Raw genomic sequence first — 17,427 nt, 5'->3', positions numbered from 1 at the left:
CCAGGCAGGTGGGAACGGGAACACAGGCACACGGAACACAGCAACACGGAGGAACTCAGGTAACACGGCAACACAGGACTCAGGAGCGGGAACACACAGGAATACACAGGAATACACGGGAACGCAGGAATACACGGGAACGCAGGAATACTCGCTTGGAAGCTTTCTCTAAGGCTATGAGGCACAAAGATCCGGCAAGGAACACAGGAAGAGGCAGGATTCTTAAAGGTGAGGTGTTCAGCCAGTGCACCAATTAGCGGTGCGCTGGCCCTTTAAATTTTCGGCAGGAGCCGCGTGTGCGCCCTAGGAGGCGGGGACGCGCGCGCACAGCAGTCCGAGGAAGTGCAGGAGCCGGGAGAGGTAAGTGACACCGGGCAGCAGCGGGGGCACATGAAGGAGCACGGATGCGCCCGCGATCCGTGACAGGGATCGCGGGAGCACCCGTGACAGGGGGCTGTATCTAATGCATCCATAGTGTATGGGGGGTCTGTATCTAATGCATTCATAGGGTGTGAGGGAGATTTATATAATATAACCACGAGGGAGCTGTTTGGATGATAAACTAGGGAATATTTTAGGGAACAGAAGACTGTTTAAGTTTCTACATTTTCATTGCCACCACGTGAGTTCACTGAAAAGGGGCCCGCTGATGCTCTGTAGCCCAGGGGCCTACTGAAACCCTGACCCGACCCTGATTCAAGTGCCTGTAAATGTTGCTGTATGCCACACCTGAACATACTTGTGTTTTAAAAAGAGGTTTTGCAATGTAGAGCTGAATTCCTGAATACCCTTCAGGGATACGTTCTCTGGTTCGGCTCCTCAATCCGGAAAGTGAGTTCTTCTCAAGTGACGTATCTCTCCATATTAGGACAGTCACATCACTGAGGAAACACCCACAGCGGAGGCCAGGGATGGATGCTCCAAAAGTATACTGCTTCCTCCAGCAGGAAGAAGGTTGATATAGAGCAGTCTGCTGCGCTTTTTCATCCGCTGTTTCCTGCTGCATGCAATCTATAATGAGTAGATAGAAGTAAAATGGATGACCTCATAGTATATATGTCTATGGCATTCTATGGCGTATATGCTGTTAAAAATAAATTAGATCTGAACTTAGCCATGGAGAGGTACATCGCCTTGGTATTGTAACGTACCATCTGTGTCTATATAAACATGACCCATCTCCTCCCCTCACAAAACACCTCCCTCCCAGGCTCCCTCCTCCCCAGTGTTACACCCCTGTATGGGAGGTATCAGCAGTCACTCTGCAGCTGAACGCTGTGCACACAGGATGGGGCTGTATGGATGTCCCCTGCTGCTCCTCCTTATAGGGGCTTCGGTCTGCTGGGGTGAGTGCCCCTGCTCTGACCCAGCTCTGTGCCAGCCCATCCAAGACACCCGGGACTTTGAGGTACAATATATTTCTATGTATTATAGTGATACAATGTATCATGCAGTGTTTATTTGTAGAACTTCCTGATTGTTAATACTGGGATTGTGGGGGAAGTTCATTGATATCACATGTTGTCTGTGATCTGGGAATATTTAGGCAGTTTTTTTTCACATTTAGATTTTGCATGCGGTTTTAGAAACCACAACTAGGAGTTTATATAAAAGTGGAGAGAAGCAGCTCCGCTCCCTCCCACTGAGATCCTCTGGTTTTGGCTTCAAAAGCTTCATGCAAAACTTAATACCTTGTTACCCACAGATATTAGCATGGGTGTTATCAAGAAGTAAACTATTGGCTTGTAGTGTAAACCGAGCTACTGTACCTGTCTGTGCGCAGCATTTGTGGACCTGTTTATATGTTACTATTCCTTGACACAGTACATGAATATGAATGTGAATAAGGTCTTACAAAATAGATAGTATGTCATGATGCAGAATAACAAGTTCACTCCCTGCCTTCTCTAATGATCCCTTTTATTAGCCTTCACCTGACATTACCAAAATAGTCCCCACCCCCGACAGCTACATCAACATTTGAATTTTTCCTGTGTGCAAAAGCTACATTTTCCAATATACAGAAGTCACAAGAAAGGATGACTATGAAGAATATAGCCACCTGCTTCGGTAACCATGAATTCCTAGATTGTAAGCTCTTGCGAGCAAGTCCCTCATTCATATAATGTCGTCTGACCATGGTATTGCTCTGTAATGTCAGATTTTGTGTGTATATTTCCCCCATGATCTGAAAAACACTGCATAATATGATGCCACTTAATAAAGATGTATTTCATTTTAGTCAACAATAAAAGAACAATAGCTATGTCTCATTGCTTTCTGAAATGGACTGTTTCACCAGATTTTACACTTCAGCATCCTCAAGTAGGGTGTGAAGATCTTTTTCTTAGCATTCTCTCTTTTATGTTAGAACCTGTCCGATTTACATACAAATAGCTATCACCTCAAAAATCCTATGTAAACGCGCTGAAAAGAGTCATATTTTGTCTGAGATGAGGCTAGGTGAGAGGCTGGAGCAGTCACTCCCGCTTCTGAAGCTGGAATTTGCAAATATGTCTACAATTTTCCATATCTGCAGTTCTATAGCTCCCAAAACCACAAGCCTAATCCGTTTTGAAAGTTGAGATTCATCTTTAAAATTACACCAGTTCTTGGTGCTATATATGCCCTTAAATAGGCATCCAAAGTGACATTTCCCCTCCAGCCACTTAGAGTGACTATTTTCAGCTCATGTGAATATGACTTGCTCTAGATAAAAAGCCAGTATTGATATAAAAGAGGGAAAGCTAAAAGTAGATTTCATACTGTCCATAAAAGCTCGTGTTCAAGTTGGCAATAGGTTCCTTTTAAGATTCCATTCCTTCTGGAGATTCTCACAGTATAATGTGTTTAATAATCTACGAATCAAAATGTTATTAACAAAGTGATATTAAGTATTGGTCATAATTGCTAAATACCTGTTTTTTAGGTTTATGTGTTTTACGTCGGAGGGAAAAACTGGAAGTACTATGACTGGGCTCATGTCACGACAGTGGCATTATTTGCTCCGTATGACCCAGAGCTCATGTGTTATGCACACTCCAAAGGTGCAAGGTTTGTCCTGAAGGGTGAGTTTACATTACTAGTAGGATATACAGCAAAGATCACACATATGCTTCATATTTATGTTATATAATTAAGGACAATTACACTATAATTAGCAATTAAGGGGGTTGTATACTGCCTATTCTTGCACTACTTCACTAAGTACAGGGAGGAACCTATACTTTCTGTTGCCTGAGGAAAGCTATAGACTAGCGCCCCCTTTACACCCCATCCAGCAGTTATATAAGAGGTTATTTTTTTTAGCCAGTGGATTCTCTAAGCAGCTCCAGACACCCATGCTGAATTTTTGAAGTGCCAGATTCTGCATTTTGGCAGTTAACTGCACCCCTGATGCTGCCCCCCCATCTTGCTGCAGGTGGTGCTGCCTGAGGCAAGAGGCTCAACTTGCCTCATGACTGGTGCACCCCTGACTGAATTGGATTTAGGATTTGTCAAACATGTGCATTCCCTATTTATTGGGTTTCATCTTTGATCTGATTCCTCCTCACTGCTGCAGGGAAGGCAATGTGACCTTTGAAATTGATGATATACAGTAAGTATACAATAGACATAAACAATAAAAAACGGTCCATTCAGTGATGACATGTCCTAAGGATTGATGGGGTTCCAGAAAAGTAACACAAATCCTTCTTTATTACAGGAGATGTTCCATTAAAGGATATTGTGGACCCAGACAAGAGATCAGCCTGGATAAGAGAGAAGGTGAAACTGGCGAAGGCTCAATATATGGATGGAATTAATTTGGATATTGAACAAATAGTGTTCACAGATACCCCTGAGTATTATGCTCTAACTGCACTGGTGAAGGAGACCACAGAGGCTTTCCATAGAGAGATCCCTGGATCACAGGTAAGGATCAGTGAATAATAAGGACCTACGACATCCATCTTTGACTCAAACTCTCCTCTTTTTAAAGGGGTTGTACCGGGTCAGCAGGTTGTCCCCTGCCATCAGGATTGGGGTTAAGCAGCTGATCATTGATGGCCCGACTGCTTGGATCCCTGCTGAAAAGAAGCAATCCAGAGAATGGGGGTCCCGTTTTCACATATAAGTGGAGCACCAGGACGAGCAAGAGTCCTGAATCTACATTCACTAGTATTAGATGTAGCACTATGCCTGTGGGAGGTCTGAAGATAGATGGGCGCTGTGCCCTGCAATTTCCATCACTTCCATGGTATTGAATGGAGTTATAAGACGCAAGCTCAACCTACCGTGCCACCCATTAGTGAGCATGGCAGGGACCCACTCTCTGGATTGCTGGGAGTCCCATTCACGTGATCAGTGGGGGTCCAAGCAGTAGACCCTCTATCCTTTCACCTTTAAATAGGGTGACCCAACAATATCCCTTATCCTCTTATCCATTCTTGAAATCAATGGAGATCATAGGGTTAGACTACCTCTGATCAGCAGGTTACTCCCTATCCTGAGAGTAATGGATAACATTGAGTGTTGGGAGTCTAGACACCCCCCCCCCCCCCTTAATTCTGTTTGCTTCTCGTCTGGCTATGTGACTACATTTTTCTAAACCTTTTTTTTTTCTCATGGCTATATCTCATTAGTGATTGGATGCTGAGTAACATGTTCAAGTTTTGCAAAGTACAGCAGTATTGAGGGGGGTTGAGTGCAAAGGGGAAAGTACACGGATAGATGGAATCAACATTAAAGGTTGAGTAACTTTAAATACAATGTGGGTAGAAGTCGCTTATGTCAGCAGATCGGTGCGGGCCTACCCCTCTAATAAATGACCACCTAAAGATGGTCCTTACTCGTCAGTCTTTGAAATCCCTTAAAGAGGACCTGTCGGCTATAAAAACGGCACTAGGAGCTAATTACTAAAGTAAACAGCTCCTAATGCTAAAACGGATACAGCAGTGTTACACTGCTAGCGTTAACTGAACCATCCAATAACGCTTACAAACTCTGCCACGTTGTACACTAGAAACGCCGGACGTGGCTGGAAGCGGTCCAGCGAATTCATGAGGAGGCGGGTTTAGGGTCGGTGCCGCGCGGCAGTCGCCGCTCATGAATACGCCGGACCGCTTCCAGCGCAGTGTTTGTTAGCGTTATCGGAGGTTTCTATAGGTGACAGGTCCTCTTTAAAAGCTAGCCAAATGTTTCATGTACAGCTTGTATCCTTATAACCATTATATTCACATGTTCTGTGTTCGCTCCGTTCTAGGTGACGTTTGATGTCGCATGGTCTCCTAAGTGCATTGACATCCGCTGCTATAACTATACGGCCATAGCGGATCTGTGTGACTTCCTATTTGTTATGTCTTATGATGAACAATCCCAGATCTGGACTGAATGTATCGCTGGAGCAAATGCACCGTTCAACCAAACCATAATTGGTCAGTCTTCATATACTGTATTTTTGACATTGCTGTGTGTGTTTTATCCCTGTACTGTGACGTTGCTGTGTGTGTGTGTGATTTCTACTATGGCCAACCATCCAGATATGCGAGATGACACATTCACAATGACTTGAAGCTCAGATATTCTATTCAGGAGTTTCTTATTCTTTATGCTATTTAGGAAAAGCCAGGTGACGTCCCTTGTAGAAGGACATAGATGACCCCAGGCAATATCACCTCCTACTGGAAAAATTTTTTATTGCATGTAACAAATCCTCCATTACATTCCTGAAAGTAAAATACAGGGAACATAGAGGCTGCAAAATAAGGGCAAGAACATAAGAAACCTATTATTATCTTTTGCAGGTTACGAGCAGTTTATTAATATGAGCATCGATCCTAAGAAGCTTGTAATGGGCATCCCCTGGTATGGATATGACTATACCTGTCTTGAATTAACAGAGGTATCGCTGTCACATGGGCTTCTTATATTTATGTATTTTAACATATTTTACATTAATAATAATAATATTATGGCTGTAATATAGAAGGACTCTACATCAATAGATAAAATGGTAGGAGGGGGGGGGGGGTTCCTGCTCCTGCTGCTGCTCCTGCTGCTGCTCCTGCTGTTTGCTCCCTGTAGGGACTGGATTCAGTTTTTGGACTGGTCTGACTTAGGCCTAACTTAAATAAGATCAGAGTCTCTGCAGCTCCATATTACTGTAGGCTTTCTATGTGTTTCCATAGAGCAGGGTTGGGAACCTTTAGTACATAGCACATGCCAACAGCACATGCCCCCCAGTACATATGTATCTCCAGCACATGCCCCCAAGTAGATAAGTAGCAACACCACATGCCCCCCAGTAAATAGGTAGCCCCAGCACATGCCCCCCAATAAATAGTTAGTCCCAGTATATGCTTCCCAGTAGAAAGGTAACCCAGGTGCATGCACCCCAATAGATGGGTAGCCAAAGCAAAAAAAAAAAAGGAATACTCACCTACCTGCTCTTCCATCAGTGGCTTCTCATCACTCCCGCAGTCTTCTCTATGACCCAGGCGCCGCTGCCATCATTCCTTAAGCAATGGCGCCTGGGTCATAGAGAGGAGTCGCTCTTCTCTTTGATACAGGCGCTGTCACTTTATCAATGGAGCGGAAATGGCACCTTGGTCACACAAAGGACGCAGGCAGTGGTAACATCCCTGTCTGCATCCAGTGATCATCACTGTGTGTGTCTTGGATGTACACGCTGCCAATCGCTATTAATCAATGATTTGTCTGCGAGCCACATACAGCCATCAAAAGAGCCACATCTGGCTCCTGAGCCATAGGTTCCCTGCCCCTGCCATAGAGTTAATAATAATACAAAAACAAAAAGAAGGTACAGAGGACGGCGCCTCGAGTAATATCGTTTAGATATTGGAAAGTGATAGACACTAGATATGTGCTCACCTTGTGAGATCCTTGGTGTAATGCCTGTAAGACCCGTCTTAGGGTTCAGTAGATTTCCAAGATGAATCCAGGAGTGTGACACTGGTATCCTGAAGGGAGTAAAAAGTCGCTACCCAGTGCTCAGACCGGATCGGTAACCGAAACGGTTAACGGTAATGTATAGAGAAACTGAACAAAAAAATATGAGCACTCACGGGGCGCCAATCAAATACTCCACAGAAACCAAAAATTGTGTCTAGGATATGAATTTAATGTAAAAGTGAGACAATGATACAAAGAGCTAAAAATGAATGATTAAAATAAAGGACAAGTCCTATGACGCGTTTCGGGTGCTGGGACCCTTTTTCAAATATGGACAAGTGACAAAATAACTATTAACAAGGTTTAAATACAATCATAAGAACATACCTGATGACTGAAAAGTGATGTGATTGGTAAGGCGCCATCTGAGTAGATTTTGGCGCGGGAGGAGCGACACTTCCGGTTTCGCGGTTCGCGCATGCGCACAAATGGTCGCCAGGCGCCCGGTGTCACGTGCGACACAACTACTAATGACGCCAGATGGCGCATGCGCACCGGAAGATCTGTCGTCCGTATCATAAGGGGGAGAACCATAATATACGAATGTGGCAGAGCATCGCTATGTGAATAATCTCTAAAACAAGGTTGAGAGTAACAATACTCACCAGAAGACAAATCAATATATTAAAACAAGGTGTAAAACCAGATGTGAATCAGGCAATATATACATAGCAAATCTAGAAAACTTGCGTGTTTGTATAATAAAATTGAAATTAAAATTAAAATTGAAATATCAAAAAACATATAGAATACTTTGTGTGTAACAGAGACAGGGAATCAGAAAAAATTATGAAGGACATATAATGAATGGGTATACACAATGGAATTGTAACAAGGACTAATAGGGAATAGTAAGTGGTAAGTATAATATAAAAATATTGGAAGAACGATGGATAATGGTATAAATGTTAAAAAATAAAAAATACATATATATTTTAATTTTTAAAAAACATTCTCTAAAGATTCATTCAGTCCTGTCGGTGTGAGACTTTGTAATTTATAAATCCAGAACATCTCTCTTTTTTTCAGATGATCAAACCTTTGGGGAATGGATGGTTCTACAACCTCTATGGGGATAATATTAAAGTCTTTGGCGTTCTTATTATGGTGTATCGCTGCATGACGAGATACACTATGTAATGCGAAGCCATTTTCGATATTCCCTCTGTGTTTGTTTAGGCGTTCGCGTAAAGGTTGTATGGTCCGCCCGACATACTGTAGTCTGCAAGTGCACTCCAAGAGGTAAATCACATACTGGGAACTGCAATTCACGAAATTCTTTATTCGGAATGTTTCACCAGTTATGTTTGACTTAAAAACTGACTGTCTATGTTTAATGGTCTCGCAGCATTTGCATCTGCTGTGCCCACATCGGAAACTTCCTGTTACTTTAGGGAAGAAGGAAGGCTGTGTAATTTTGTTTGATAGAGGACGTAGGCGGCTAGGGGCTAGAATATTTTTGAGAGTACGTGCTCTTCTAAAAGTTAGTCTCGGTTTGGCTGGAATGATATCTTTAAGAAATGGATCATGTAGTAACACATTCCAGTGTGTATTCATGATGTTGCGGATTTTTGAACTGTCGTTGGAATAAGTGGAAATAAAATTTATGATGTTATTCTCTACAACATTTTTCCCTTTGGTACCCTTAAGACTAGGTATCAGGCACATCTCCTGGCTCAGGGCTCCAGCTTTAGTTTTGGCAGAGTTTACCAGGGATAATGGATAACCTTTGGCTCTAAAACGGTTAGTCAAAACCTCACTTTGGGCATCATAATCGCTATATTCGGTGCAGTTGCGTCTAATACGCTTGTACTGTCCAAAGGGAATATTGGTAAGCCACTTTTTAAAGTGGTTACTTGAAAAGTCCAAATAGCTGTTACTATCCACTTTTTTGAAGAATGTTTTAGTTTTGATGTGGCCATCCGGGGTATGAAAAACCGTAACATCAAGGAATTCTGCATTGTTCTCGGCAATGTTGCAGGTGAATTCCAAGCCCCATGCGTTATCATTAATATCGCTCACGAAATCGAGGGCTGCGAGACCATTAAACATAGACAGTCAGTTTTTAAGTCAAACATAACTGGTGAAACATTCCGAATAAAGAATTTCGTGAATTGCAGTTCCCAGTATGTGATTTACCTCTTGGAGTGCACTTGCAGACTACAGTATGTCGGGCGGACCATACAACCTTTACGCGAACGCCTAAACAAACACAGAGGGAATATCGAAAATGGCTTCGCATTACATAGTGTATCTCGTCATGCAGCGATACACCATAATAAGAACGCCAAAGACTTTAATATTATCCCCATAGAGGTTGTAGAACCATCCATTCCCCAAAGGTTTGATCATCTGAAAAAAAGAGAGATGTTCTGGATTTATAAATTACAAAGTCTCACACCGACAGGACTGAATGAATCTTTAGAGAATGTTTTTTAAAAATTAAAATATATATGTATTTTTTATTTTTTAACATTTATACCATTATCCATCGTTCTTCCAATATTTTTATATTATACTTACCACTTACTATTCCCTATTAGTCCTTGTTACAATTCCATTGTGTATACCCATTCATTATATGTCCTTCATAATTTTTTCTGATTCCCTGTCTCTGTTACACACAAAGTATTCTATATGTTTTTTGATATTTCAATTTTAATTTTAATTTCAATTTTATTATACAAACACGCAAGTTTTCTAGATTTGCTATGTATATATTGCCTGATTCACATCTGGTTTTACACCTTGTTTTAATATATTGATTTGTCTTCTGGTGAGTATTGTTACTCTCAACCTTGTTTTAGAGATTATTCACATAGCGATGCTCTGCCACATTCGTATATTATGGTTCTCCCCCTTATGATACGGACGACAGATCTTCCGGTGCGCATGCGCCATCTGGCGTCATTAGTAGTTGTGTCGCACGTGACACCGGGCGCCTGGCGACCATTTGTGCGCATGCGCGAACCGCGAAACCGGAAGTGTCGCTCCTCCCGCGCCAAAATCTACTCAGATGGCGCCTTACCAATCACATCACTTTTCAGTCATCAGGTATGTTCTTATGATTGTATTTAAACCTTGTTAATAGTTATTTTGTCACTTGTCCATATTTGAAAAAGGGTCCCAGCACCCGAAACGCGTCATAGGACTTGTCCTTTATTTTAATCATTCATTTTTAGCTCTTTGTATCATTGTCTCACTTTTACATTAAATTCATATCCTAGACACAATTTTTGGTTTCTGTGGAGTATTTGATTGGCGCCCCGTGAGTGCTCATATTTTTTTGTTCAGTTTCTCTATACATTACCGTTAACCGTTTCGGTTACCGATCCGGTCTGAGCACTGGGTAGCGACTTTTTACTCCCCTCAGGATACCAGTGTCACACTCCTGGATTCATCTTGGAAATCTACTGAACCCTAAGACGGGTCTTACAGGCATTACACCAAGGATCTCACAAGGTGAGCACATATCTAGTGTCTATCACTTTCCAATATCTAAACGATATTACTCGAGGCGCCGTCCTCTGTACCTTCTTTTTGTTTTTGTATTATTATTATTATACCGGTCTTGGTAAATCCAAGCCCCGGTTCTAGGTCAGAGTACATTTGGGTCGACTCTTTTAATATCTACTACGAATTTGGACCCTCTCAACATGCAGAAGGGAGAAAGAAGATTTCGAGCAAGAGAACAAGTGTTCGCAGCCTTCACCAATTGGACTCCAGACGACACAACAATAGAGCTCGATGCACGTAAAGACTTCAGGCAAGATGACAATAAACTTATTTCTGATCTTTTCTTTGAACTTGAAAAAACTCTCAAATCTGAATCTCAACACCATCTAGATAAACTGTTTCTGGATATATATATACGTGAAGGGATTATCCCAAGAGGTCTTAGATTACATCCAGAACCTGCATTCAAAAATGATTCTCTGTTTGTGGAACATTGGGATTCACTACTGCATAATTGTTCAATGTCATTGTTGGAATGTTTATGTATTAAGAGACTTTCCCTATCCAGAAATCACTCAGATAAAATTGATGAACTTATGACTAACCTTACACCATTTGAAAAGCACACCAATTATGATAAGTTCAACAAAAAACTCACCTCCACAATTGATACATTTGAGAAAGAGATTATGGAGAAAAAACTGAGAAAACTGGAAAGGGATAGGGTTGACTACAAAACTAACAATATCAAATACTGGTCGAAACACAAAAAGAACAATAACAATAATGAATCCTATGGAATACCTAGGAAAACGGGAGAAGGATATAATAGGAGGATTAATAACAACAATAATAACAGAAACACCAATAGAGATTTAGCCAGGAATGATGATACCAATAAGGTCTGGAAGAACTCCTCAAGACAAATCACTACTAACACTAAGATCTCCCCACAAACCCCAGCAATACAAACCACTACATTTACAAAAACAAACAGTACAAATATAATCAATAAGCATAAGAAAAATACACCTAGCAATCTTAATAGTCTTAGGCAGACTAAAGAACCAACCAGAAATAACAAAGCGGATACACTTAATGTAACGATTGCGAATAATGTTTCAGCTCATCCACCGACCAAACCAAATCTAGCCAGCCCTAATTCTCCCCTAGCCGATATGGATCACCCCAAAAAACCCATTTTACCATCCGGTAAATTTCCGTCAGATGTCTGTAGTCTAAATGAGTCACTCCTCACCACTCACAATGACACCAGCTCAGACTACAGCCCCCGTGAGGACTCCAAATTACTTTTTCACACACCAGTGTCCAACTTTAGATCCCTATCTAACCGATGCGACATTCCACATACACAAGATCCCCTATCTCCAAACGAGTCCGTGTCTTTTTTAGGATTACCAGGAGAATTGCTAAAGAAAAAAACGTTGCAACAATACACAATGGATCCGTTCCTAAAGGAGGTGAGCCATCCAGCACCCCCATTAGGGATAAAAAGGAAAAATCACGTAAGAGAGGAAAAAGAGGTGGAAAAAGAAACTTTGGATTCATCACTAACAGAGGAGGACTCAATAATAGAAACCCCGAAACACAAAAAAACCAAATAGATAATAACACTATTAGCCACACCGACCCTCCACCCAACCCGTTGATTACTAATGACACCAATTCAGTTAAAATCTTCAACCTATCTTCCCACACATTAACAGCAATAGAAAGGAAAATCCTTGAGAAAGGCCTCTCCTATTGTCCAACTTCATCGTCTAATGACTTCGAGTTATTTATCGACCTAAATCGATTTGTTCGCAATCTAACCCTAAAAAGGCATTTCAATATGCAAGATTCAGCACAAGCTAAGATAAGGATTGCAGATGAGATATCAACTACATCCAACAGTCCGCCACCCGTGCACACGAATTTAAAACCCAAATCTTCATTCTACCCATATCAACATAAAGGCAGTTTTATCGATACATTTTACAATTTGGTAGCGTCAGATTTCCAGAAACTCCAGACACAGACTGTCGGCAACAAAAAGAAGAACAATCTCTCCCACAAAGAAAAACTAGGCCTCAAAAATTTAGCATCAAAAGAGGAGCTAGTCATAAAAGCGGCAGATAAAGGGGGTGGGATTGTCATCCTGAATAGAGCCGACTACGTGGCAGAAGCCATGCGCCTACTGTCCGACTCCGAATTTTATACAAAATTGGATCATAACCCCACAATGACCTTCAAGAAAGATCTATACTCATTACTAGACGAGGGTCTCACGAGCGGTGTTTTAAATAAAAAAGAACACCAATATCTTAAACCAGAAGAGCCTGCCACAGCAATGTTTTATTTTCTTCCTAAAGTTCATAAGAACGAACGTAATCCACCAGGCAGACCGATTATCTCTGGTATTAATTCCCTCACATCAAACTTGTCTCACTATACGGACATCTTTCTACAAAAGTATGTCAGGGAACTCAGATCATTCCTGTTAGACACCTCTGACCTGATTAGATTTGTTACCAAAGAAAAATGGGATGAGAATTACCTTTTTATTACGATGGACATTTCGTCCCTATACACCAATATCCCTCATGATTTGGGTATACATGCCATCTCTTACTTTCTAAATAATGACATCTCTATCCCCAATGTTCAGACCAATTTTTTACTAAGAGCAATCACTTTCATCCTCAAGCATAATTATTTTTCCTTTCTCAATAAAGTGTTCCTGCAAAAAAGAGGGACGGCAATGGGCAGCAAATTTGCACCGAGCTTTGCTAACCTGTATGTAGGCCTATTTGAAGAGCAGGTCATATACCAACACAAGTCATATGCTAAGTGTCTCATGTTTAAGAGATTTATAGACGATATTTTTATTATTTGGAAGGGAAACAAAAAAGAAGCCCTCGATTTCGTGAGCGATATTAATGATAACGCATGGGGCTTGGAATTCACCTGCAACATTGCCGAGAACAATGCAGAATTCCTTGATGTTACGGTTTTTCATACCCCGGATGGCCACATCAAAACTAAAACATTCTTCAAAAAAGTGGATAGTAACAGCTATTTGGACTTTTCAAGTAACCACTTTAAAAAGTGGCTTACCAATATTCCCTTTGGACAGTACAAGCGTATTAGACGCAACTGCACCGAATATAGCGATTATGATGCCCAAAGTGAGGTTTTGACTAACCGTTTTAGAGCCAAAGGTTATCCATTATCCCTGGTAAACTCTGCCAAAACTAAAGCTGGAGCCCTGAGCCAGGAGATGTGCCTGATACCTAGTCTTAAGGGTACCAAAGGGAAAAATGTTGTAGAGAATAACATCATAAATTTTATTTCCACTTATTCCAACGACAGTTCAAAAATCCGCAACATCATGAATACACACTGGAATGTGTTACTACATGATCCATTTCTTAAAGATATCATTCCAGCCAAACCGAGACTAACTTTTAGAAGAGCACGTACTCTCAAAAATATTCTAGCCCCTAGCCGCCTACGTCCTCTATCAAACAAAATTACACAGCCTTCCTTCTTCCCTAAAGTAACAGGAAGTTTCCGATGTGGGCACAGCAGATGCAAATGCTGCGAGACCATTAAACATAGACAGTCAGTTTTTAAGTCAAACATAACTGGTGAAACATTCCGAATAAAGAATTTCGTGAATTGCAGTTCCCAGTATGTGATTTACCTCTTGGAGTGCACTTGCAGACTACAGTATGTCGGGCGGACCATACAACCTTTACGCGAACGCCTAAACAAACACAGAGGGAATATCGAAAATGGCTTCGCATTACATAGTGTATCTCGTCATGCAGCGATACACCATAATAAGAACGCCAAAGACTTTAATATTATCCCCATAGAGGTTGTAGAACCATCCATTCCCCAAAGGTTTGATCATCTGAAAAAAAGAGAGATGTTCTGGATTTATAAATTACAAAGTCTCACACCGACAGGACTGAATGAATCTTTAGAGAATGTTTTTTAAAAATTAAAATATATATGTATTTTTTATTTTTTAACATTTATACCATTATCCATCGTTCTTCCAATATTTTTATATTATACTTACCACTTACTATTCCCTATTAGTCCTTGTTACAATTCCATTGTGTATACCCATTCATTATATGTCCTTCATAATTTTTTCTGATTCCCTGTCTCTGTTACACACAAAGTATTCTATATGTTTTTTGATATTTCAATTTTAATTTTAATTTCAATTTTATTATACAAACACGCAAGTTTTCTAGATTTGCTATGTATATATTGCCTGATTCACATCTGGTTTTACACCTTGTTTTAATATATTGATTTGTCTTCTGGTGAGTATTGTTACTCTCAACCTTGTTTTAGAGATTATTCACATAGCGATGCTCTGCCACATTCGTATATTATGGTTCTCCCCCTTATGATACGGACGACAGATCTTCCGGTGCGCATGCGCCATCTGGCGTCATTAGTAGTTGTGTCGCACGTGACACCGGGCGCCTGGCGACCATTTGTGCGCATGCGCGAACCGCGAAACCGGAAGTGTCGCTCCTCCCGCGCCAAAATCTACTCAGATGGCGCCTTACCAATCACATCACTTTTCAGTCATCAGGTATGTTCTTATGATTGTATTTAAACCTTGTTAATAGTTATTTTGTCACTTGTCCATATTTGAAAAAGGGTCCCAGCACCCGAAACGCGTCATAGGACTTGTCCTTTATTTTAATCATTCATTTTTAGCTCTTTGTATCATTGTCTCACTTTTACATTAAATTCATATCCTAGACACAATTTTTGGTTTCTGTGGAGTATTTGATTGGCGCCCCGTGAGTGCTCATATTTTTTTGTTCAGTTTCTCTATACCCTGCCATAGAGTATCTCTGGACAACCCTATGTTATGAATGCACGGGTAATGGATTACCTCCCATTCAGTGTAATGAGGTCCAGTAGTATTTTATGCACCATGGTTCCAGTATTCCCACACTGCATGATACTCAGCTGAATGGCCCATATACTGCTCCCCCCTTTCATTGTGCCCTTCTCTCTGCCCCCTGTCTCACAGTGCCCCCCTACTTGCTTCCACCCACACTTTAAAAATCCCTATGTGGTATAATGACTCCTCTCCACTCCGCTTTTCATTGTGTCCCCCTTCTCTGCTCCTCTTCACTTTGTGATTCTCTTCGTTCCTCCGCTGCAGTTCTGCTTCCTCCTCTGCCTCTGTGCAGCTCTGAAACCGGCAGGAGCAGTGACATCATAACATCACGCCTGCCGACCTCTGCTGCACACAGACACGCCAGAGGCCTGGTCAGGTTGCTGGGAGCCGATGGCTTTCTGTATCACCACTTTTTTCAACTCTATCTGCGTTCAGAGGACCTCCAGTCATCTGGGACAAGGTCTAGAGTCCAAGACTGTCCGCCAGTTCCGGAATAATTCCAGCAACCACACTGTAGCCAACAATCCCATTGAAAGCTGAAAATTGAAGCAAATCACATTCTGGCATGCACTAAATTCATACGGAGACTTTATGCTATATTAAATAACTCTTACAACTTTTTGCCATTTCACTTCTATCAGGATCATAAGTGCAAAATTGAAAAAAAGCCGTTCCGAGGTGCGGAGTGCAGCGATGCCGTGGGCTCTCAGGTGCCGTACAGGTCAATTATGAAGAACGTCAACAATTCCTTAACTGGCCGGTTATGGGATGACGTCCAGAAGGCGCCTTTCTATAATTATAAGGTTTGTGGTCAGTCTTGTGGTCAGTCAGTCTTATTGCATCTTGCATGTTGTTGACTATAATGAAATATTTTCTATTTTCATAGGACGCAAAAGGAAAAATCCATCAGGTTTGGTACGACGATCCAAAAAGTATTTCTTTAAAGGTGGAATATATCAAGACACTTGGTCTCAGAGGGGTTGGTATGTGGAATGGAGACTTGCTGGATTACTCCGACGATCCCATAGCCCAACAACAGGCGGCGGACATGTGGAAAGCCTTACTACCCTAATGGAGCTCTAGTGCCTTGTCCATTCTCCTAGGCAACGAGTCACCAGAAAGATCTGGAGTCTGCATATAAATACATGGACAATAATGAACCACAATGAGTCACTGCAGAAGCTCACAAGGGAGTAACCGGAGACCAGATGCAAAATTGGGTCACTCAATTATGATGGCAGAGAAGCTTCTGGGCTCCATTAATAGCCTTTAAAGGAGGGCTGGAATTCAGGAACCTGACAATTTTGAGTTATTAGACCTCAATACTGTATAAATAGGTGCACATTCGCATTAGGGCCTCATTCTGCATAGTGGGCTGACGTCTGTGTGCCACGTGCTCTGGTTTGAAGTCTCACTAATAAGAATTTGGATTGTGAGCCTTTCAGGGGACTGACAGTGATGACCGTGTCTGTATAGTGCTGCATAATATGTTGGAACTATAAAAGAGAAGTAATAAATTCAGACGGCTGTATTTTACCATATTTCAACCTCCGGTCTAATGATTCAAACCACTTGATGGAAGGCGGGGGGCCTATATATGGAAGGCGGGGGGCGTGGTGGAGGTCCGGGTGTGTGGCTTGCAAACAGAGCGGAGACAGACCCGGCAAGAGGTGAGCGGTCTCCGGGGAAGGGGGTCCGTTCAGGTGGAGGAGGGCAGCGGACCCTACTTACATAGGTCCCCGCTACCGGAGACAGCAGATCTCCAGCGGGAACTGCAGACCACGCTGGAGATCTGCTGTCTCCGGTAGCGGGGACCTATGTAAGTAGGGTCCGCTGCCCTCCTCCATACATAGGGCGCACCGGACTATAAGGCGCACTTTGGATTTCTAAGGAAATGCTAGGTTTTTATGTGCGCCTTATAGTCCTGAAAATACGGTAAATACTAAAATGTGTCTGTCTTCATGAAGTTTATATAGAATAATAGCTACTTATAATAACCGCTAGAGGGAGCTAAATACTTTCCTGCATACATTTCATTTAACTCCCTAAAGACATTTATCGATGGGAAGCAGTGC

General features: G+C 41.7%; 1 protein-coding gene across 1 annotated transcript; it reads left to right on the top strand.

Annotated features, from left to right (window-relative positions):
- The first annotated feature begins 1,182 nt into the window (after positions 1-1,182).
- Positions 1,183-16,893, top strand: CTBS (chitobiase). Its single transcript, XM_072126980.1, has 7 exons — positions 1,183-1,408; positions 2,930-3,068; positions 3,707-3,915; positions 5,246-5,417; positions 5,787-5,884; positions 15,994-16,155; positions 16,239-16,893. The coding sequence occupies exons 1-7, from the start codon at positions 1,241-1,243 to the stop codon at positions 16,422-16,424; spliced, it is 1,134 nt and encodes a 377-aa protein (XP_071983081.1). The 5' UTR covers positions 1,183-1,240; the 3' UTR covers positions 16,425-16,893.
- The last annotated feature ends 534 nt before the right edge of the window (positions 16,894-17,427 follow it).

The sequence above is a fragment of the Engystomops pustulosus genome, chromosome 10 (genome assembly GCF_040894005.1).
Source record: "Engystomops pustulosus chromosome 10, aEngPut4.maternal, whole genome shotgun sequence".
NCBI lineage: Eukaryota > Metazoa > Chordata > Amphibia > Anura > Leptodactylidae > Engystomops > Engystomops pustulosus.
Note: the sequence above shows the minus strand (reverse complement) of the source record. Positions and strands in the feature narration are given on the sequence as shown.

What these genes read in the sequence shown, in the direction of transcription:
- CTBS (XM_072126980.1), top strand. Translation starts at nt 1,241, where the DNA reads ATGGGAGGTATCAGCAGTCACTCTGCAGCTGAACGCTGTGCACACAGG. An exon ending in TGCAAGGTTTGTCCTGAAGG is followed by an intron (nt 3,069 to 3,706) that starts GTGAGTTTACAT and finishes TCTTTATTACAG; the next exon opens with GAGATGTTCCATTAAAGGAT. An exon ending in CGCCTTTCTATAATTATAAG is followed by an intron (nt 16,156 to 16,238) that starts GTTTGTGGTCAG and finishes CTATTTTCATAG; the next exon opens with GACGCAAAAGGAAAAATCCA.